Source organism: Erinaceus europaeus, chromosome 3 (assembly GCF_950295315.1).
Source record: "Erinaceus europaeus chromosome 3, mEriEur2.1, whole genome shotgun sequence".
NCBI classification, from domain to species: Eukaryota; Metazoa; Chordata; class Mammalia; order Eulipotyphla; family Erinaceidae; genus Erinaceus; species Erinaceus europaeus.
In genome coordinates this window covers 129,210,013-129,234,474 of record NC_080164.1, presented here as the reverse complement: position 1 = coordinate 129,234,474, position 24,462 = coordinate 129,210,013, and the positions used below count along the sequence as shown (strand labels likewise).

Here is a 24,462-nt window from a genome sequence, read left to right as displayed (position 1 = left end):
GGGTTGCACCTGGGACCTCAGATCTTCAGGCATGAACGTCTTTATATAACCAGTATGCTATCTCCTCAGCTCTAGTTTCCATTCTTCCCTGTGCAGTTGGCCACCCATGCCTCTTACACAGTTTGCTTTTCTCCCTCCCCCTACTCTTTTGGTGGCCACTGTTTTGTGAAATATACCCTTCAGGTTCATGCCCATTGCTGTAGATTGGCCAATATCTTTGAAAACTGCCTCCTTTTCACTACTGTTTAAAAATAACTGTTTATATAAACATTATCTCTTTCTGTGCACAGGTCCTTATGTATTACATTTCACATTTTATTATGAAATGTTTTAATTAAATGCAACTGCTTGTCACATAAACACTGAAAATTCTCTTAACGTTGATCTCTCTCAACATGGCTGAAAGAAGATTATAACTTTGTAAAAATATTGATATAATGACAAAAATGGTTTTTGCCAATATTTTTGGAATTTTTCTTTCTTTCTATTTTATTTGATAGGACAGAGAGAAATTGAGAGCAGATGGGGAGATAGAGAGTGAGAGAGAAAGCCTGACACCCACAGGTCCTAATTCACCGTTTGTGAACTGTCCCAGCTGCAGATGGGGAGCAGGGGCTCAAATCCATGCCATTCTGCATGGTAATGTATGCACTCAATGGGCTTGTCACCGCCCAGCCCTGTTGGATTTTTTAAAACTTTAGTGATTTGTTTTATTTGATAGAACAGAGAGAAATTGAGAGCGTGGGGAGATAGAGATAGAGAGAGGGAGGGGGGAGACAGAGGGCGAGAGAGAAATACCTGCAGCATCGTTTCATTGCTCATGAAGCTTCCTGTTGCAGGTGGGAACTGGGGGCTTTAATCTGGGTGCTTGTACATGGTAATGCAGGTGCTTAACCAAGTGAGCCACCACCTCATCCCTGGTGGATTTTTTTTAAAAACTGCATAACCATTCATAGCTTTATAATTGTATTGATGTGAATAATGATTTTCCTAAGAAAAATCTAATGGTAATGTATTTTTGTGAATTAAAAATCTGAATCTCAAAAGAAATTAAACCACTTGCTTAAAATTAGACGTCTACATTAGAACTTTAAGAACAAAACAAAACAAAACAAAACACTGATCTAAGATGGATACTGGTAATTTCACTCACCACCAACCTACACCTGTCTTTCAGTTTTTGGAACAAATGGGACTGTTGCCCTGACAGCTGGGATTTTTTACTTATTATTTGTTTTAAATGGCAGGAAATACATCTAAAAGTTGCCTTATAAAGACTCAAATCTTCACCCATTGTTTTGGTTTTATTTACAGTATCTCTTTCTTCCTTGAAAAATTTCCTTTAAAACTCAGGTAGCAGATTTGGAGAGAGCGAGCTCATCAGATAGGATGCTGGCCTTCCCATGTACCTGGGAGGAGCTGTGACATCTCACCTTCTTTCATAGCCTCTCTGTTTGAATGACAAAGAAGCCAAGTGGCAATTTAGTCTCCCACATGGAGGCCCTGACTCTGTAAAACCAGCAAACAAAGAATACACCATAAGCTCAGTGACTAGGGACTCAAGCAAGTATGGGTTTGGGAGAAACAACTTGTGTTGGACAGTCTCAACATCCAACATTTTACAAGCACTTTTCTGTGAATTTGCAACTTTCATAGTCTTAATTCCTTTGGAGTTTAACTTCTAATTAGATAGTTTCCAGTGCCAAGCATGGAGTCTACCTTGGCAAATATCAATACATTAGACATAACCTCTGTTCTCTAAGAGCTCACTATGACTTGTGATAAGAAAGAGACTAAACAGATAATTGCAGTTCACTATAAGCAGACAACTGTGATAAGTGGTTAAAGTACTGCAAGAAGGGGCATGTTTATCTGCTTCCCTACACCCTACCCCCAGCCAGAATGTCCAAAGGTTTCCTGGGGAAATGACTTGAGCGGAGCCCTGGAGGGTGACTAAGCAGTACGAGATGAAGGGGCTTGAAGGAAGAGCCTAAAGCAGATGCCTTAGGGCAGAATGAGCTCTGCCCTGAGGATGCCAGAGAGGACCAAGCTGGCTTTTGTGAAGGTAGCTCTTGAGATATCTGTGAAGGCTTGAATTTGCATTCTTGCCTGGATATTTATGAACCTTTTGCCCGCAAGAGCCATTGCTGTTGGTTTCATTACTTGCTTGGTGATTTGCCTCATCATTGAAGTTTCTCAAGTCAATAGTGATACATCATGAAAAAAAAAAAGTTTTGAAAGATTCTGCAAAATCTTCTATAAGCAAAGTAATCCCAGTTACAAAAGATAGAGATCACAGGGACTGTATATAATCTGAAATAATGATTTTTTTCATTCCTTTAAAACAGTTTGTAGCACTTTGGAAAACTTTATATTGACTATGCCTATCTTATGTGAAATAGAACATGAAAGAATATAGAATTTAAAGAAGTGTAATGAATCTGGTTTAACAGTATAATGTTTTCTGTATTATTTTTTGTTTTGGGGAGAAAACAGTGTTTTAGGGGCTGGGCCATAGCTCATCTGGTAGAGCAAACAGTTTACCATGTGCCTCTGGACAGTACATGGGAGTAGCTGTGTGGGAAAGCTTCATGAGGAGCGAAGCAGAGCTGTGTTGTCATTTTTCTTTGCCTGTCTCTCTCCCTCTCCTGCCTCACACCCTTTATCTGGAACAAGTGGTATTTTCTGGGAGCAGTAAGATGTTGTGAGTAAAAATCCCCAGTGAAAACCCTGGTGGCAGGAAAAAAAGAAAGAAAGAAAGAAAGAAAGAAAGCCAGAAGAAAAGTATATTTAGGATTTGATCCTGAACGTTGCTGACCCCTTGCTTTTGCCTTCCCTTTCTCTAGTCAAATGGGATTACAACCCTCATTGTGGTTCTGGTGCTCCTGCTGCTCCTGGCCATTGGTTTGATGTGGTGGTTTTGGCCCCTTTGCTGCAAAGTGGTGAGTAAGAAAATTTGCAACTCTCACCTGTCTTTTTGTTAATCAGCAAGTTGTAAAGTAAGACTTACAATATGAGCCAATGCCATATTGTCAACAACAGCAAAGTTTCATTTAGCAAATTGAATTTTAATAGTTGCTTTATCACCATAATAAATTCTAGAAGGCATGCATACCAATAAGAGTGTACAGACCACATTTACAAATCAGGTTTAGGAAAAGAAAAAAAAGCCATGTAGGACAGACAGTAAAGGATAAAGGGTATTCCATTGAAGCATAAAATATTTTCAAGTTGAATTATCTACTGCTGAATTGAGTGGGAGAAATGATTAACTTGTTAAGTATGGGGATTTTGTTTTGTTTGTTTTTTAGTGCTTATTGAGTCTTCCATTACCTATTTCTAAGAACTGCCATCCCAGTACCCTCTCTGTATATTTCTTAGAAAAACATTTTAGAAGTAAGTCTTATGCCAGGTTTCTATTAAACAGTCACTTTTGAAGTTACAATGAGTAATTTAAATTTGTGTCATTTTTCATATTTGAGTAAAGTCTTTGAAAGAGTATAACCATTAATTTTCTGTTGCTTGTATAACAGATCACTACACTTTTAGTATCTTAAAACAAGTTATTATGGGCTGAGTGGCGGTACACTTGGTTGAATGCACATATTACCATGTGCAGGGATCTGGGTTCTAGCCTCTGGACTCCCCTTACAGGGGAAAAGTCTCTTAAGTGGTGAAGCAAATGCTACAGGTATCTCTCTGTCTCTCTATCATCCCCTCTCAATTTTTTAAAAAATATTTATTTCCTTTTGTTGCCCTTGTTGTTTTATTGTTGTAGTTATTATTGTTGTTGTTATTGATGTTGTCATTGTTGGATAGGACAGAGAGAAATGGAGAGCGGAGGGCAAGACAGAGAGGGGGAGAGAAAGACACCTGCAAACCTGCTTCACTGCCTGTGAAGCGACTCCCCTGCAGGTGGGGAGCAGAGGGCTCGAACTGGGATCCTTACACCAGTACTTGCTCTTTGAGCCACGTGCGCTTAACCTGCTGCGCTACCACCTGACTCCCCTCCCCTCTCAATTTTTATCTGTCCTATCAAAAACAGAGGAAAGGAAATGAAACAAATGGCCACCATGAGTGGTGGATTTGTGTGCAGGCATAAGTCCCAGTAATAGCCCTGGTGGCAATTTAAAAAATAAAATCATTATCCAGCAGTTAATGTAGTCACAAGTCCAATGTGGATCTTACTGGACAAACTGGGCTAAAATTTATGAGAAGGGATATACTGCTCTATTAATATGGAGAAGAGAATCTGTTCCCTTTGCCATACCAGCTTCTTGAGACCACCCATGTTTCTTGCCACGGTCTCCCAAACTAGCAACATTGCATCTCTCTAACAGTTCTTCTGTAGTCACATGTCCCTCCAACTCCAAGCCAGGCTGGAAAAGAACCTGCAGTATGATGAGGCAGGCCCCACTGGATAATCTAAGGATAATCTCCCAAGGTCTTTAACCTTAACCACATCTGCAAAGCCCTCTTTGTTAGGTAAGGTATCATTTTCACAGTTTCAGGGCTTTAGATTAAGGACTTTTTTTTTTAGGGTTGGGGGCATTATTCTGCCTGCCACCGAGTAGAATGTTGAATAACATATTTCAGCACATTTTGAGCAATTCGGTCTTTCAGATTTCACCGAAGAAAACGTTATCCTAACAAGCACTGCTTTAAAGCACACACACTACTTTGACAGTGTTTCCGTGATTAACTACTCTGTAGATCACAGTAGTATTTTATAATATTACTAGACTGCCTTTCCCCCCTCTTGCTCACCTTTGCCAGCTGATTTTTAGCTTCCTTACAACTCCAGGCAGTGCTTTGTGTTACTCCTGCATTTATTATTAATTGCATTTTAGTCTGCTTTCATAAGGCAGTTTTGCAATCCTGTATCTCAGAGCAGTTGGCCCAGGGAGGAGGCACAGAATTAACTCAGACAGCAGTAGAGACAAGAAGCATCCTGTCTCTTTGCTGAACTAATCAGTTTCCTGCCACAGCAATTTATGCTCAGATGGTTTCCTGTTGTAATCTTGATTATTCCAGAGATGACCGTGTTAGGGTGGCTAGTATTCTTGGGTCTCAAATTAAAAAGCAAAAGGTGCTCTTGTGTGATTTGTGCACCTTGGCTTTTTAATTTAAACTTGGCTTAAATTTATGGATTCCCTTCCTTAATTACTTTGCAATTTCATTTATTATTGACCAGAGGACTCAGAAGTTTCAAAATGTGTAATTTTTTAAAAGAGACACATTGAAAATTGAAATGGACTTCTTTGGGAGGTTGCTAAATATGTTTAAATGCAGGTTTTTTGCCATCATTTTGCATGTTCTAGAGTGGATGCCCTCATCAGGTGGTAAGGATGGGCCATTTCTATCCCCAGAGCTCTACAGATTCCAAATTTGGAGGCTTATTTCTTCACACAGGGCAAACTCCTCTAAAGTGCACTTTAAGGATATCAGGAAGGCTTCCTGCCCTTAGAAGCATCATGATTTTTCATGATAATTTCTGAAAACCAATTACTAGACTAAATCATCTTATTTTTCCATTTAGAAATGTAGATTTAAAAGCAGCTGCCTTTAATGTAATTTTTTTTTTTTAGCACAGTTCTGGTATATACTAGATTTTTTAAGGATTGAATGTGGTAGAGTTCTTCCCTCTATTTTCTTCCTCCTTGTGAACCTATTTACTAGAACTCATTACATTTTGGGGGTGTGGTGGAGTGGAGTGGGTTCCAGGTTCACAATAGTGAGGTCATCTGCCCAGGGAAGTCAGTATAGAATCATAGTAGCATCTGCAACTTGGTGGCTGAAAGACACTCAGCAGGACAAATGTTTAATAAGCAAAAACCAAGAAGAAGTATGGATAGATAAGATGAGAATAGGGATTTTTAGGGTGAAAAGAAGCTAGAAAGGTCCAGTAAGTCATCATTTTTATTGCAGCACTGGGAACGACTTGAGGGTCTTGTGCCTGCACGATACCACCAACTGGCCTCTGGGGCCATGGATTTTTTATTATTATTTTTTAATCTAGGGTGAGATAGGTGAAAAGATGAAACAGACAAAAAGAGAGGAGACATCACAGCACTATCCCACCATCCATGGAGTTCCTCTAAGTCAGGGACTCTAAGTGGGACTCTAAGTCAGGGCTCACATGTGGGATGGTGATGCTCTGTAGAGTGAGCTGCCTCTCTCAGCCCCTCCTGTGCTATAGCTGAGGCACTTGGTATCTCCTGACCTAGAAGACAACTTCAAAATCAAGTAGCTAGGCAGTAACAATACAAATTTTGTAAAGTATAAGGAAATGCATGAGTGCACTCATGGTCAGTTATGAACTCTTTGTATGATTTTCATTGACTTCACTGAAAATGTCTTCCTCATAATGTATACACAGTAAAAATGTGGTCTACAAATAGAAACAAAAGTAAATTCACATAAGGACTTTTAATTGTAGGGGGCTGGATGGTAGTGCCCTTGGTTGAGCGCACATGTTCTAATGCTCAAGGGCCTAGGTTTGAGCCTCCAGTCCCCACCTGCAGGGGGAAAGATTTTCAAGTGGTGAAGCAGAGCTACAAGTCTCTCTCTCTCTCTCTCCCTCTCTTATCACCCCCTATCCTTCTCAATTTCCAACTGTCTCTATTTAACAAATAAAGACAATACCAAAAAATTGAAAAGAAACTGCCAATTAAAAAAAGAATCTTTAATTGTAATGTAACTCTGAAGTAGAAATAACTTTTTGCGTATATCCATTAGGCATTACATTCTTTTTTAAAAATTTTAATTAGTTATTTACAAAATTATAAGATATTGTTCCCACCACCAACGTTCTGTGTCCCTATTCCCTCCATTGGAAACTGCATTAGTTCTCCCAAGGTCTCAGATATGGGTTGACTTTTTATCTATATCCATCTGTCTGTCTATATTTACCTATTATAAATTCCCTCTATTCTTCTTTTTTATTGGGGGATTAATGGTTATAGTAGATGCAGTTATTAGAACATGTGTAAAATTTCTCAGTTTTCTGCAAAATACTCTCACCCCCATCCTACCTAGGTCCTTCTCCGCCATCTTGCACCAGGACCTAAAAGCACCCCTCTTAAGTCTTTTACTTTGGTGCAATACACCAAACCCAGTCCAAGTTCTGCCTTGTGTTTCTCTTTCTGTTCTTATTTCTCAACTTCTGTCCATGAGTGAGATCACCCCATATTTATCCTTCTCTTTCTGGCTTATCACACGTCACATGAATCCTTTACTCCATCCAAGATCAGATGAAGAAGGATGACTTTATTTAGCTCAGTGGTTTCTTCATTACCAACAATCATCCTTGAAGCCTATGGGGATTTCTAATCTAAGGATTTTGAATTTGTATAGAAAAATATTTGCTTTGATCTTCAACTTAAATTTATAATTTCTTTAATAAGTGGATGTAGACCACTGTCCGCAAAAATATTAACAGTTAATAAGACAGTCACCAATAGTAATCACAGACCCCTCTATTATATTTGTAGTTGTTTAAATATTTTATATACCTTTTGCTATTTAAATACTGAATTACTAGACCCAACTATATATTGTTATTTAATGGATTAATAAAGATGCATATATTTCTGTTTCACTGATTCGTTTTTCAAATAGATTTGATAATTGCTCTCTAATACAAGTTTTGCTCCTTTTAATATTTATTTATTTATTTATTTATTTATCTATTTTAGAGTCAGAAAGGTAGAGAGGCAGAGAGCAAAAGGAAGAAACTACAACACTTAAACTTACTTCAGTGCAGTGAAGATTGGGCTTGAACCTGGGTTATGTACATTGTAAAGCAGCACACTATCCAAGTGAGCTATTTCACTGCCCCCTCACCCTGAACTCTAATGTAATTGAATTAAAAGAATCTTTTTTCAACTTAAAAGTGGGAAACTTCTTAGGCAGTGGAATGGTGCTATAAATCTCTCTCTCTCTCTCTCTCTCTATCTCTCTCTCCTTTCCTTCCTCTCTCTTTCCCTCTCTCTCTCTCTCTCTACCTCCCTCTCTTACCACCTTAAAATGTTTACTAAAATATTTTATCACCTGAAATGCTTTTTGTGGGTATTTAATTTTTTTAATCATTCAGTCTATTTTATGGGTATTTTCAAGAATGACAGAAAGAAATTATATCATCAAAATGATGCAGATATGATGATATAAAAGGACACAGGTTGTGGATGAGAATGTTCTGCAGAGAATATTCACAGAAAGATGAAAAATTGGACCCATATGTCAATGACTGCTCTGTAAACCGTTAACCTCCCCCCACAATAACAATGATGAAAAATATCAGAAAGTCTAATTGGAAGAAAAAAAGATGCAGAATAGTCTCCTTAATATTCCTGAACTGCCCAAGAAGGACAGAGCCAAACCTAAAGTAATAATTTTGGGGAAGTATTATCAGGTAATTATCACAGTCAAGAAAGAGCCCTGATGCAAAGTAGAAAGCTTTAGGCACTGCTATTAGTGAGTTATAGACTGTTAAATTTGTTAACTATTCCGTAAGGGGAAAGTTCTCATATTTGAGTGAAGTTATTTCTCACCATCTGCTTAAGAGTCTGTATACTGCTTGTCACGTAGACTCACAGTCACCCTCTGCAACTGCTTCTCTCTAACAAAGACACCAGTGACAACTTTTTCCTCTCTATCTAAAAATCAATGAAGGGGCCAGACAAGGTTAGAAAAAAAAACTTACCATGTATTGAATGGTAAGTGAGATATCAGAAAATCTGGATGTTTTCACCACTGCTCAGCTTAGAAGCTATGGTGTGCTGAGGGCAGGTTTGTTTTACTATCAGCAAGGCAGAAATGAAAGCCCTATCATTGCATCATTTGGAATAACCAGACACTCCACAGAGTTACAGATGTAAGGCTAATGAGGTGGCAAACAAAAGCTTTCTGGAGTGTTGTCAATTAGAGTGTGTTATACAGCTGCAAACAAATATCTGAATATGCTGGAAATGATAAATGTTCACTTTGCTCTAGTGTCCTTGGCCAAAGTTCTCCATCCTCCAGGGAAAATTGCAAGCTCATTTTTCCTTAGTGCATTTAAGACATTCCATAAAGATCTCATCAATCTTCATTTTGAAAATCATTTAAAAAGTTATCTTTTTAAAGCCCAATTTACTGATGAGTAAGTTGCATTTTCCTAAAAGGGTTCTAACTGAAGCTCTATAGAATCATTTCCTTAGCCAGCAGCAGCTGTGCCGTCCTTTCAAAATAGTAATAATGCTTCTACATGGCACTTGTTTTTTTATTGTTGAGGAGGGCTCTCAGTACCTTTATTGAGTTACTTTGAGAGCAGCCTGATTTTTTTTAGAATGCACAATAAAACAGAAGTAATTTAAATTTTAATGTGCCTTCCTTGCACCATTAATTAAAATGATTTATGTTTGGTTGCCTCCTTGAAATAGTGTAATGTTAGTACTTTCTGCTTCCATGGTGATGTTTTCCAACAGAGCATCATTTACAAAACAGGGTCTCAGGCTCCTCTTGGTCTAATTTATTTGCTTATATAGCAGCACTTGTAGCAGAATACAGTATCATAATGCTCTCCCCAGGGCCCATTCGACACTTTAAATTATACTCATGGTCTGAACTTACCACCACTTATCTGTTTAAAGTGAGAATCTTTTTTAGAAACCAATATTGTTGTCTTTTAAAAAATATTTATTTACTTTATTAGAAACAGAGAGAAATCAAGTTAGAAGGGGGATAGAGAAAGATATCTGCAGCACTGCTTCACCACTTGTGAAGCTTCCCCCCTGCAGGTGGGGACCAAGGACTTGAACCCAGGTCCTTGTACATTATAATCTGTGTACCCTACTGCATCCACCACAACGTGAGAATCTTTATGGACAGTAATGTGTTTGCCTGTCAAAGAGGAAAGAAAGGGAGGATGAGATAACCTGGACTATGATTTCGAGGGGATGTTACATGCATCTAACTATGGGATTCAGAAAGTGACATTCCAAATATTATTGCAAGAGAACTTCGTGTTTATGCACTTAAAGGAAAGGCATTAGCTACCCTTCATCTCTGATTTTATCAGAAAAAGAAGGGAAATTGAAAGGAAGACCCACATATATTTTACACGAAGTTTTGTAAACACTAAGAATGATTTCTCCGTTGTGTGGGGGAGCTGAGGCACTCAGATGACAGTACTGATAAACTGGGCATTTGTTTTTGTCACTCCTAAGAACCAGTTCTGAAATATTACTTGATCTACAATCATGGCATGGTATCTTTTTTTTTTTTAACTGAAACAGTTCACTGTTGACAGTTCTTTTCACTCTTTTCTGAATATCAGAGCATATGATTGCATCAAGCTGGCTGCAGGCTCCAGTGCTGACATTTTCTAGCGCAAAGAATGCCCACATCACTCGAACATTTGAAAAGTGTTAATGAGCAGATCAAAAGGACTGTTGCCTGAAGCAGCTAACTTTTTTTTTTCTCTAAAGAAATCGGCTTTTCTCCAAACTGAAATCTTCATTCTAGCAGCTAAGTAGATGAGATGTAATCCTCCCTGATGATGATAATAACAAACAAAAAAAAAAAATTGGAGAAGAATCAAAGTCTGCATATGGTTCATAAAGTGGTGAAAGTGTTTTCCAGAATCTTCAATACAGAGCTGGAGGATGCTAAGTGGAAGAAATCCTGGCAAACAGGCAATATTATGCCTTTTAAAATCTGCAAATTCTCATAAAATATGGTGCATATGAATACATCCTTGTCTGAAATGAATGCATTCCTGCACCATTTAATATAAGAATGGGATTCTCATGACTTATATTTTAACATATATTTGAACTAACAGTAAGGCTCTATTGCACTAGTGTTTCTGAAATGTAGAGAGAACAGTTGGACACAGATTTTTGCCATTTTTGGCCTTTGGACCAAATGGCTTTTATTATTATTATTATTATTATTATTATTGTCTTCTTTCTTATAGATAAGGCCATAAGTAATTGGTTGAGTGGGGAGAAAAAGCATTTTTAAATCTCTCTCTTCCTCTCTCTGTGTGTCTATCTCTCCCACACATACACACACAGGCTTATTTTATGTTTCAGCATTTCTAGGTGGGACATATGAATGAACCTTTTTTTTAGTGTATTTATGAAATGGTGATTATAACTTCCGTCTTACCAGTTGCCAGAGGTTTGTTATTATGGAGTTAAACAGTGCCAGGATATGAACCAAGGGCCTTGTTCATGCAGCCTCATAGGCCTAACTTCCCCATTTTTTCCCTAGAAAAAGAGTGAGAGCAAAGAGAGAGAAAGAAGAGAGGGAGACAGGCAGAGAGAAGGAAAAGACACCACAGCAGGAGTCCACCATCCATGAAGCTTCCCCTCCCCCAGTGCTATCCATGATGCTCCTCTGTGGTGGCAGGACTAGAGCTCAAGAGCCTCTGTTAGATGTGCACTCTATGAGATGAGCTATCTCCTGGCCCCACCTTAAGGTTTACATTAAACTGTCTACTTGCCTGCCTATCTATCTATCCGTCCATCCATAACTGTTCATCTGCCCATCTGTCCATCCCTTCTTTTCTCAGTCTATCCATCTATCTATTCACCATAGCAAGCAACAGCTGCTCAAATAATGTTAGATATTTTGTCCTGTACCCTGTCCATTTGAAGTTCAGATCTTATTTTAAAAGGTTTTGAAGCAGGGTATGTTAAGTGGGCACTGAGTTTGAACCCTAATTCTAATATCTCCTGTATTCACCAGTGGGCAAGACACTGAAGTTAATGTGTCGTTCTCCTTCATGAAAATGGGGATAAACCTAGTGACTCCACAGTATTTTCATGAAAAAAAGGGTCTGTGGTATATGGTGGTTCCTATAAAGTGTGTTTATTTTCAGTAGTAATAATAGCCCAGAGATGAGCCTTAGCTCTGATTCAGTCTGTGCTCTTATTTTTTGTGATTGTGATTATAAATCTTAATTTACTAGATCAAAATTTGGAATCAAAGGGATCTACCTGGAGTAGACAGGGCTTGGGGGAGGGGCAGGATTTGTAGCAGGATATTAAGGTGAACTACACTATGCCAAGGCAATTAAACAGTGAAAATAGAAGAGCTTGGCCATGTAGTTGAGCAGGAGCTTTGATTCCAGTTTGTAGCTTATGGTACCAGATCAAAGGATTGACCAACAATGTAGAGATAATCTTCATTATTTCCTTAAGAGTTTGTCAGCTGTAGTCATATGAGGATTTAAAGCTGAAGCTCAGTTTGCCTATATCCGTGTTAAAACTAGATGCTGTACAGGATAATGAGCAAGAAAAGTATGACACATAAAAAGGAAGAGTAATGGGGGTCGGCGGTGGCGCAGTGGGTTAAGCGTATGTGGCGCAAAGCGCAGGAACCGGCGTAAGGATCCCGGTTCGAGCCCCCGGCTCCCCACCTGCAGGGGAGTCGCTTCACAGGCGGTGAAGCAGGTCTGCAGGTGTCTATCTTTCTCTCCCCTTCTCTGCCTTCCCCTCCTCTCTCCATTTCTCTCTGTCCTATCCAACAACGAATTGCGTCAACAAGGGCAATAATAATAACCACAACGAAGCTACAACAAGGGCAACAAAAGGGGGGGGGGAATGGCCTCCAGGAGCGGTAGATTCATGGTGCAGGCACCGAGCCCAGCAATAACCCTGGAGGAGGAAGAAAAAAAAAAAAAAAGGAAGAGTAATGAAAGGGGTATTCGATAACTGTGCAAGGTGTATGGAAAACAGTAACTCTGAAGTCATCCTTACAAGGAAGTGAAAATTAGTTTAGATGAATTAGACTCCAATTTAGTGTATTTAGTTATTGCCCTTGTATTCAAAAATAGAGATTACTTGCTTCTGGATAAAATATTAGTTGTAAATATGTGCTTCCACCCTATAGGATTACTACTCATAGGTAGAAACTAGAAGGAAAGGCTTTGGCTTCATTTGTGGGAGAAGTGTTTAAATAGTGTGAGCTCCTTGGCAATGGAATGAATTGCTTTGCAACATAGTGAATTTGTTTTATTTGCAAGAATACAGGCATAGTTGGGCTATAATTTGGTAGAAGTAGTTCAGAATATTGAAGTTTTGGTTAAATATGCATAGGAGATATTGAAAAAAACATGTACTACATTTTTTAATCCAGAGTTTATGATTTTAAATAGTGAGAGGGAAATGGAGTTTAATGAATCTTTCCAAAGAATCTTATCTGTTCTCTTGCTTTTCCTCCCTCCCTCCTTCATTCTTGCCTTTCTCTTTTCCTCCCTTCCTTCCTTCTTCCTACCAAAAATAGGAAATTATTTTTGTAAAAAGACATCTGAATAAGCATTAGGGATATAATCAGTGAAGAGCAAAGTGGACATAAGACACAAAGACACAAAGTCTGTTTTTATGGAAGATAAATATTTTTGGATCTAGATAAAACTATCACTTTTGATAAATGATAGACAAAGTAGACATAACATCAGTTCTTATGGCATTCAATGGTTTGGATGCTGCAAGAAAAAAGGGATAATTTGAGATTCAATCAAACCATATTGTAGTTAATGTCTATATCAGTGAGCCTGGGCGTTCAAGAAAGTCTCCTTTCAGGGGTCTGGCAGTTCAGCTAGAAAGCTCACCCAGCCTTTCCCTAATGTTCAGGGTCTCATCACAGTTTGATGGTCACCAGGGAGACTCTTGACTTCCCCTGAGTGTGTTGTTCCATGAGTACCAGGGAAAGAAAGGCAGACTTCCCCTGAGTGTGTTGTTCCATGAGTACCAGGGAAAGAGGGCAAGTTCTTTTGAATTAATCTCGTAAGTCAAATGGTGACACTTCTACCTCATGCTAGTTAGTCAGGAGCTACTTGCAGGTAAGGTTAATAGGTTAGTTTTGAGCATGGTAAGTTGAAAGTTTGGTATATGTGGCTTTCATTGATTCAAATTAGATTTACAGGGTGATGATGATATAAAGCGATTACTTTTTATAAAGTAGATACTTCTGTATCTTGATTATCTTTATTTTATTTTACTATAGTATTTAATCCTAATCCCCTACTAGCACATATTTCTGGGCTAGGAAAAGGTGAGGTATGCCTATTGGGAGGCACGTCTTACTAGGGAATATATTTGATGCTACCACAGTCATTTACTAAGCCACTGATTTCTTCACAGCTATGTTGCCTAGTCCTTGTATCACCAGAGATTATACATTTGGTGTTTTTTTGTTTTTTGACAGGTTATCAAGGATCCTCCTCCTCCACCACCCCCTGCACCAGAAGAGGTAAATAAGCGCCTAATAGTGATATTGATGATTTGTGGTTTTTGATCCTATCCCCAAATTTGTTACATTACATTATTGTTAGATAAGTATAATTCCCATGCACTGACCTTTGAGCTTATGAATATCAGCTGTTGCTTTTCATCTTTTTATGATTTCTTTCATACACTAGAGAAACAGGACCCTCACATACAGATAAATGTAGATATTAGGATCACTATATATAGAAATTTAGTTGTTTATATTTAGTAATTTATTGTTCAAATGTCACTATTGCTATTTCATTTACCAAAAGTAGGACGATTTGAGCTGGCATTTTAAAGATGTTATTTTATTTTTTTATATTTATTTATTTCCCCTTTTGTTGCCCTTGGTGTTTTTTATTGTTGTTATAGTTATTTTTGTTGTTAGTGATGTCATTGTTGTTGGATAGGACAGAGAGAAATGGAAAGAGGAGGGGAAGGCAGAGAGGGGGAGAGAAAGACACCTGCAGACCTGCTTCACTACTTGTGAAGCAACTCCCCTGCAGGTGGGGAGCCAGGGGCTCAAACGGGATCATTAGGCTGGTTCTTACACTTTGCACCACATGTGCTTAACCCGCTGAGTTACTGCCCGACTCCCTAAAGATGTTATTTTTCTTAAATTTTATTGATTGATTTATTAAAATGAGACAGAAAGAGAGAAAGAGGGGGGTGCTTGGAGCATTGCTCTAGCATATTGCAGTTCAAAGATCAACATCAGGAGCTCAGGACTGCAAATCTATTACTCCACCTCCTGGGCTGCAAGATATTACTCCTATCTTTGAAATAATTATTACCTTTGTGACATCCTGCTATCCAAAAAACTCTGTGCTATAGGAAATGATGGAGTGTACTGGTAGGAATATTTTCAAAGCTTCTCAACTCTTTTTTTGGTACAAACACTGCAGAGTTCAACCTAACTCTTGCATTAATGCTCAACTAGCAGTTGAAATGCTGTTCTTGTTGTAATGCTTTATCTTTCAAGATACAAAGTAATTAAAAGATGTGGTATGGGGAAGTTGGGCGGTAGCGCAGCTGGTTAAGTGCATGTGGCGCGAAGCGCAAGGGCCCGCTTAAGAATCCCAGTTGGAGCCCCCACCTCCCCACCTGCAGGGGAGTTGTTTCACAGGTAGTGAAGCAGGTCTGCAGGTATCTATCTTTCACTCCCCCTGTCTGTCTTCCCCTCTTCTCTCCATTTCTCTCTGTCCTATCCAACAGTGATGACATCAATAACTACAACAAGGGCAACAAAAGAGAATAATAAAAAAATATGGAATGGGATACAGAGTTCTGGTGGTAGGAATTATGTGAAATTGGACCCCTCTGATCCTATGGTCTTATCAGTGTTTCCATTTTTTAAATATTTTTTTTACAAAAGATATGAAAAAAAAGTGATGAGTTGATAGAGATACATCTGAAAACCTAGTGAAATCTGGGAGGTCTCTAAAATTGTGGAAGGGATGAGTTCTTAAATCCTGTAGAATTCCATGTGAAATCTGTGTATGATGGCATAAGTGCAACTACATGTTTTTTTTTAATCTGTGTGTCCTATATGCAATTCTTATGTCATTTTTTTCCTGTATGACATTATTTAGAATAATTTTTAATTGTTAGCCAATTATGACTAAGCAAAACTTTGAGAATTGAATAACAGACTCTTAAAATTTCCTTTCTAGGAGGAAGAAGAACCTCTGCCTAACAAGAAATGGCCAACTGTGGACGCTTCCTACTATGGTGGTCGAGGGGTTGGAGGAATTAAAAGAATGGAGGTTGGTATCTTTACAGAAAAATAGACAAGTCAATGTGGAATATCTATTTCTAGAAGTCTTAAACCATGAAAACCATACTTCTCACAAATAAGGATTCCTTTTTATTTAATACTGAGTCTTTTCTAGGTAAGTCTCCCCTCACCCCCCCCCTTTTTTTTTTTTTTTTGCTTATGGAGTCTTCCTAGCCATTTGAAAACTGCTCAAAAAGAAATGACTTCATTAGGCAAATAAATTCATTGAGAAGACATCTGAACTTGAAAGGGAAAAATAAAGGTAGTGTTTTCCCCACGATTTTGGAAAAAATTACTGCAGAGAACAGCTTTGAAGAGTCAGTCAGAGTTACAACAATACTCATCTTTGAAGAGTTCCAATGGTTATGTACTATTTGAGCAGAAAATGTTAAAATATTCAATAGTATGAATATGACTTTATCACAGATGTCCTTCCAGGAAGTACATTTGAAGATATTTTAATAGTTACCACTTACAAACAATCATAGCTACTGTTAGCTAGCATTTATAGAATGCATTGAATTCTTAGACTACTTCAGGGATTGCAAAACTGAACTCTAATATCTGTCTTAAAAATTAAATGAAGTCTTCTTTTCTTTTTTTCTTTATTGGGGGGATTAAAGGTTTACAGTGGACAGCAAAATACAGTAGTTAGTACGTGAGTAACATTTCTCAGTTTTCCGCATAACCCCCCACCTAAGTCAAATGAGATCTCCTTACCACCACACATATATTTTTCCAGAGTGGTGTGTTAATTAATGATAAGTAATCCAAAAACTGTACACATGTGACTGACAACTGTCTTATAAATTTTTCTTTTCCCAGAGAAGTGAATTAAAAAATAATAATAAACAATCACTGCCAGCCTAAAGACAGTGTAGATGGACCAACATCCCACCTCAAGTAACAGCTGAAGGAATTTTTCACTGACATATCCTTATCATTAAATGTAGATCCTGGATTTTTTCCATATTAATAATCATTTACTTTTGTTTTTTTAATACATACTTATATATTTTAATAAGAGAGGTAGAGGGAGATCAGAGCACTGCTCAGTTCTCACTTATAACATTGCTGAGAATTGAACCTGGTACCTGTGAAACTTCAAGTATGAAAGCCTGGTATGCTTTCTCCCTGTCCTCATTTTGCTTCTTGATAAGGAGGAACTGTTAAATATTTTTGCACCATTGCATATATGTTTCCTACTGTCATATATTTGTCAGCTTACATCTAGCAAAAATTAACTAATTAACAGCTTAACATCTGCGATTTTCCCTTTTTATACATTTCAGTGAAATTCAGATTCTCAAGGAGAGTCTTCTATTTTCAGAATAAATTCCAGTGTTCTTAAAATGAAGTTCAGACCTACTTTAACTTAGTGGTCCTTTATTTTATTTTATTTTTTAAATTTTTTTTTATTTAAGAAAGGATTAATTAACAAAACCATAGGGTAGGAGGGGTACAACTCCACACAAGTCCCTAACCAAAGTGGTTATTCAAGTTGTCTCATTTTCTTGACCAGATTAGATCTTAAAGTAGTATATGTAAGAACTCATGACTGAAACAAGCACTTTACTGCCAACAGGTCACAGAAAGTCCAGGAGCTAGAAGCTATTTTGTCTTTTGGAGAAGTTCCATTTACGTTTACCTGGGGGTTACTGGGACTATAACATGTTATACAAGGATATGGGCTACCTCTTGTTATTTGACTCAAAAGCAAGTTCATGTACTTTCATCTTGTCTTTGCAGCATCATAATAGTCATCATAGGCTTGAAGAGAATGGAAAGAGTGGATTAGATATTTTTATGTATGCAAAAATAGACTTGTAAATAAAATTACTTCATATGAATATTTTAAAGTGATCTGTCACAACTTGATTTTAATTTATTTAGCTTCATTCTAAAGCCTGTGTTTGTGCGTGGGGGGTATATGTGTGTAAAGAAATGTATTGAGGGGAGTCGGGCTGTAGCGCAGCGGGTTAAGCGCAGGTGGCGCAAAGCACAAGGACTGGCATAAGGATCCCGGTTCGAACCCCGGCTCCCCACCTGCAGGGGAGTCGCTTCACAGGCGGTGAAGCAGGTCTGCAGGTGTCTATCTTTCTCTCCTCCTCTCTGTCTTCCCCTCCTCTCTCCATTTCTCTCTGTCCTATCCAGCAATGACGACAACAACAATAATAACTACAACAATAAAACAACAAGGGCAACAAAATGGAATAAATAAATTAAATAAGTAAATAAATTTTAAAAAAAAGAAATGTATTGAAGGAGAAAAATAGGTTTGACAGAATGTCCCACGAAATGCAAGTAACTTTCTCTGAATGGAGTGATTTTCCATGTGTGCACTATGCACTTCTCTTTTTTTCTTAGTTAATTTGACAGTGAGTATGTGCAACTTTAAGTTCATAATAATGAATTGAATTGAATTTTGATACACACATATATAAAATACCATATGACATCAAAATGGGAATAAATTAGTAAGTGAACCTTAAATGAATAATCTTCTTGCTGGAAACACTAGGCATTATGCTAGACTTTTGTTTGCCCAGTATTCACCGCTTCAGAGATTGAGATCATTTTCTAAAGAAAAGAATAGGATGTGATTTCAAATGGGTTTTGATTTAAAAAGGGACATTAATAGCTCATGCTTAAGAACTTGTATATATTTTCTGAACAATTCAAATTTCAGATTTTAAGAGTTGTTTCTTTATATGTGACATCTTAGTGATGGTTCTTTTTATTTGGGGAAAATGTATTTTAAAATTCAGCTACTATTAGTAAATCTAGGTCTATTATAGCCTTATATAATTTTGGCTACATTTTTTTTAATATTTATTTTATTTATTTATTCCCTTTTGTTGCCCTTGTTGTTTTTTATTGTTGTAGTTATTATTGTTGTTGTCGTTGTTGGATAGGACAGAGAGAAATGGAGAGAAGAGGGGGAGACAGAGAGGAGGAGAGAAAGATAGACACCTGCAGACCTGCTTCACCACCTGTGAAGGGACTCCCCTGCAGGTGGGGAGCCGGGGTTCAAACCGGGATCCTTATGCCAGTCCTTGTGCTTTGCGCCACCTGCGCTTAACCCGCTGCGCTACAGCCCGACTCCCAATTTTATGGACAATCATCAGCGAGATGGAAATGAGGATGAGTGAAAAAATATGAAAAATAAGTGTGGGCATTACAATAGAGAAACACAATACATAAAAGTACACAATAAAAATTGAACTGAGAATGGAAAAACCATTAAACTTTCTCAAAGATGAAATTATTTAAACAAGAAGAGGGGAAAATTAGAAAACATTTTTAAAAAATCATACCTTCTTCAACCTCTGTTCTTACATTGGGGGAGAGTGGGCTAAAGGTCTGCTTTTCTCCAAAACAAGCATTTTCTTTCTTCTTTTCACTTTTTATACTTATTTGTTCGAAAAGACTTTTTTAAAATTTTTTTTTAAATTTTTTCCTCCAGGGTTATTGCTGGGCTCGGTGCCTGCACCATGAATCCACCGCTCCTGGAGGCCATTTTTTCCCACTTTTGTTGCCTTTGTTGTTGTTATTGGATAGGACAGAGAGAAATGGAGAGAGGAGGGGAAGACAGAGAGGGGGAGAGACAGATAGACACCTGCAGACCTGCTTCACCGCCTGAGAAGCGACTCCCCTGCAGGTGGGGAGCCGGGACGCTAGTCCTTGTGCTTTGCGCCACGTGGGCTTAACCCAGTGCGCCACCGCCAGACCCCCAGAAAAGACTTTTTATACCTATTTGTTGGTAGCAAATTACCAGGGTAGTGTTTGAGATGGACTCAGCAATCAGTGAGTGATTCCTCACCTCTCCCCTATAAATGTATATTCTCAAAAGAAAAAAAAAGATGCCTGTTTGTGACCTATGAGGTGGTATAGTGGGTAAAGCATTAGACTGTGAAGCATGAGGTCATGAGGTCAGTCCACAACATTGTATGTGCCAGTGATAATTTTTAAATTTTTTAAAAATCTTTATTTATTTGATAGAGACAGCCATAACTTAAGAGGAAGGGGGTATAGAAAGGGAAAATGACAGAGACACCTGCACCATTGATTCGCCATTTGTGAAGCTTTCCCCTTGCAGGTGGGGCTGAGGGTCTTAAACCCAGGTCCTTGCCCATGGTAACATTTGCACTCAACCAGGTGCACCACCACGTGGCCCCCACCAGTGGTGTTCTGATTCCCTTCTTTCTCTATTTCTTTCTTATAAATAAACAGATAGTATTTTTCTGTTTGCTGTTCAATGTTAGCTTTACTCCACTGTGGTTTGAGAAGATGCTTGGGATGATATCAATGCTCTTGAATTTGTTGATACTGTCTTTGTGGCCTACCGTGGTCTATCCTTGAGGATGTGCTGTGTGGATTTGAAAAGAATGTGTATTCTGGTTTCTTGGGGTGAAGAACTCTGAAAATGTCCAAGAGGTCTAGTCTATCCATCTCTTCAATTAATTCTCTTGTTTATTTGTTGATTCTCTGCTTTGTTGATCTGTCTAAGTGTGATAGTGGGGTGTTGAAGTCTCCTACTGTTACTGTATTACTATTGATGTATTTTTGTAGCTCTTTCAGTAGGTGTTTGATGTATTTAGATGGGACCTCTTTGGGTTCAAAGATGTTAATAATTGTTAAATCTTCCTGATTGATTGATTGATCCTTTGATCATTATGTAATGACTTTGCTTATCTTTTATTACTTTATTTAATTTAAAGTCTATTGTGTCAGAGATGAGAATGGCTGTTCCTGCCTTTTTTTGTGGTACATTAGCCTTTATCATAGTTTTCCATCCTTTCACTTCAAGTCTGTGTTTGTCTTGTTGGGTCAGATGGGATTCTTATAAGCAGCATATGGCTGGGTTGTGTTTTCCGATCCATCCCCCTACTCTGTGCCTTTTAATGGGTGAGTTTAAGCCATTGAAATTTATTGATAATATGGATTTAAGGTATTGCAGCACCATAGTCAACAGTTTTTTTTTCTCTCTCTGATATATGGCAAGTATTTTGGTGATGTTCTTATTTATAGGAGGTCTTTTAGAACCTCTTTAAGGGCCAGCTTGGTGATAGTTGCCTTCTTTAACTGTTGCCTAAGAAGGTTTTTATCCCTCCATCTAGTCTGAATGAAAGTCTAGCTGGATCTAGTATCCTTGGTTGAAATTCCTTTTTGTTGAGGCCTCGATAAATATCTTGCTGCTCTCTTCTGGCTTTTAGAGTTTGAGTGGAGAAGTCTGCTGATAGTCTTATGGGTTTTCTCCTGTATGTGACTTTTTGTTTTTCTCTTACAATCTTTAGGATCCTTTCTTTATCCTTGCTTCTTTTCATTGTAACTGTGATGTTTCTTGGTGTCCTCAGATCTGGGTTGATTCTGTTTGGGACTCTCTGGGCCTCTTGAATCTTAATGTCCTTTCTGTTGTTTAGGTCTGGGAAGTTTTCTTCACTGATCTGACTTTTTCAGATAAAAAGAGCACTTAAAGCTGAAGTTCCATATGGGTTCTTCATAAAGTTAAATTTCTGCTCTAGTTCATCTAGATTCTTTGTTCATTTATGCTACTACTTAGAGAAACAATGATTTCTTCTATGATATCAGCTGTGAAGACTAAGCTCACAACTACTTTTTTTTTCTTCCAGGATTATTACTGTGGCTTGGTGCCAGCACTATAAATCCGCTGTTCCTAGAGGTCTTTTTTGTTTTCATTTTTTTTTGGATAGGACAGAGAGAAATTGAAAGAGGAGGGAAAGACCAAGAAGGGGAGAGAAAGATAGACACCTGCATCCCTGCTTCACCACTTGTTTAGTGATCCCCCTGCAGGTGGGGAGCCCGGGGCTTGAACTGGGATTCTTGTGCAGGTCCCCACGCTTCATACAATGTGCACTTAACCATCTGTGCTACCGCCAAGCCCCCACTGAACTCATGATATATATATGTATTTTTAAGATCTACAGTTTCCATATTGTGTAAATTTTACCTACTTCTTTATTCTGAATTACTTCTCTGAGTTACAACATTCCTTTGTTTGCTTGGCATTGCATCTTTGTCTCTTAAAATCTAGACTTTACAGGGGTTGGGTAACACAGTGGGTTAAGCACATGTGGCGCAAAGTGCAAGGACCTGCTGAAGGATCCCTGTTCCAGCCCCTGGATCCCCACCTGCAGAGAAGTCGCTTCACAAGCAGTAAAGCAGGTCTGCAGGTGTTTATCTTTCTCTCCCCCTCTCTGTCTTCCCCTCCTCTCTCAGTTTCTCTCTGTCCTATCCAACAATGAACAGAATCATCAACAATAATAATAACCACAACAAGTCTACAGCAACAAGTGTAACAAAAGGGAAAAAATATGGCCTCCAGCAGCAGTGGATTTATGGTGCAGGAGGCACTGAGCCCCAGCAATAACCCTGGAGGCAAAAAAAAAAAATTAATTAAAATTAAAAATAAAATCTAGACTTTACATGAACTTGTATCCTGACGTTAGAGAGCTTTTTTGTTTGTTTGTTTTTTGCCACCAGGGTTATAGTTGGGAGTTGATGCCTGCATAACAGTTCCACCACTCCCATTGGCTTTTTGTTTAGTTTTTCTTTTCGATAGAGGGTGAGGCAGAGAGAGACTGGAAAAGAGAGGAGAGATACTATAGCACTTCACCACCACCTGTGAAGCTTCTCTCTGTAAATGGAGACTTGTACCCATGTCTGCATGCATGTAATGTGTGCTCTACTGGGTGAGCCACCGCCCGGCCTAGAGTTAAATTTTTTTTTAACCTCATTTTAAGTATATCTAAAGATACTGTCAATTTTAGTTGGTCAGATGAAGGCACTGGTTTAAAAGAGAAGGTCATTTCTCTAGAAAGAAAACCAACTATGTCTAGCTCTAAAGGTTTAATGGTGTTAAAACAGCTTTAACAACCTCATAAAGAATATTCTAGTGCCACTGATCACATTGAAAGACACAGATACATTTTAATGGCTCAACAGGGTCTACTTCGAATAGAAAGCCTATTGAAAATTGTAATAAAAGGAGGTAAAGACATCTAAGTAAGACTTATCAAAAAAACTGTGAATAGCTCTCTCTATAACAGTGATCATCTGCATCCCTACTCACTAACGGAGGTCATTAAAATGTTTTAGAGAATATTTAATTTTTTTTCCTTCGTAGAAATCACTTAGCTTCTGGTGAGTTAGATTGTGCCCTGAATAAGCTCTTTATATTTCTTTTTACAGATTCTCTCACCTTCTCTGTGCCACCTTTGGTAATGTCCTTGGCTTTTGTGGGATCCCCATTTGCTCCTCCATCTCTCTTCAGAGTCCACAGCCTCCTCACATCCCCAATATGTTGAAAAGTTTAGCTTAGTTTTGGCTAAACGTGGCTTCTTGTTCACTGGAAGATAGTCATTTGACCCTGTGTTTTCTTTCCATATCCTGAATTCTCAGAGAGGAATTTCCTAAAATTCACTGAATACCCTCAGACCCTGGAGGTTTTATATTGAAAAAAGAGTCATTTCTGATTTGTTTCCCTCCATGAAACATGTAGCAAATAAATATACTCCACTGAGTATGGGAGCAAGAGGCTGAAGGCTACTTTACAAAGAAAAGCTACAAAAGAAGAGAAAACATGTATAAGAATTTTACTGCCAAAGAGTCAGTGGTGCAATCACATCTTGTCTTTGTGAAACAGTGAAAAGTCTGAAAGGAACAAATAGCTCCTTTGTGTAAAGTGCATTTATGGAATCTAAGCCTAATTGAAATTTATGAGCCCATCTCAGAAGGCACAAGCCCTGCCATGCACTAGCTGTGTGACTTTAGGCACCTCCTTTTACCTGTCTATGCCTCATTTTCCTTACCTGGAAGGAAACTTGTAGTATATGTATCCATTTTTCTACAGATTAAATCCAGATAGGCACATAATGATCTTACTCTTAATCATTATTATCATCTACTCCAGCCAGTGCCAACAGTACATATAGGTATGTGTTTAGCACAAGGGAAACATACCTAATTAGAGAATAGAACTGCATAATGTCATGCAATTTATATGTAAACCATAAATTAACTCCTTATCTGAAGCAACAGTTGTTTCGAACTTAGTTGAGTCCTGATTTTTATAAATGATACATATAATCTTTCTAGAGAATCTTGTTAAATCCTGGGAGAGGTAGACTTTGGTATTAGTCTACCTACTCATCCTCTTTTCATTCTAGGATGTCATATGTCTGACTTGAGTGTCTCACATTTATTCTAAAGGTCCGTTGGGGTGATAAAGGGTCTACTGAGGAAGGTGCAAGGCTAGAGAAAGCCAAAAATGCTGTGGTGACAATTCCTGAAGAGACAGAGGAACCCATCAGACCTAGACCACCTCAACCCAAACCGGTACACCAGCCTCCTCAGACAAAGTGGTACACACCAATTAAGGTAAGTCTCCAGATTTTCTGC

General features: G+C 38.2%; 1 protein-coding gene across 1 annotated transcript in view; it reads left to right on the top strand.

The window, feature by feature from the left end:
- Positions 1-24,462, top strand: part of ANTXR2 (ANTXR cell adhesion molecule 2) — a 152,868-nt gene that overhangs the window by 76,691 nt on the left and 51,715 nt on the right. The window contains exons 12-15 of the mRNA XM_060187924.1: positions 2,847-2,942; positions 14,200-14,244; positions 15,938-16,030; positions 24,274-24,441. Coding sequence (XP_060043907.1) covers positions 2,847-2,942; positions 14,200-14,244; positions 15,938-16,030; positions 24,274-24,441 — 402 coding nt within the window. The remainder of the gene's footprint in view (positions 1-2,846; positions 2,943-14,199; positions 14,245-15,937; positions 16,031-24,273; positions 24,442-24,462) is intronic.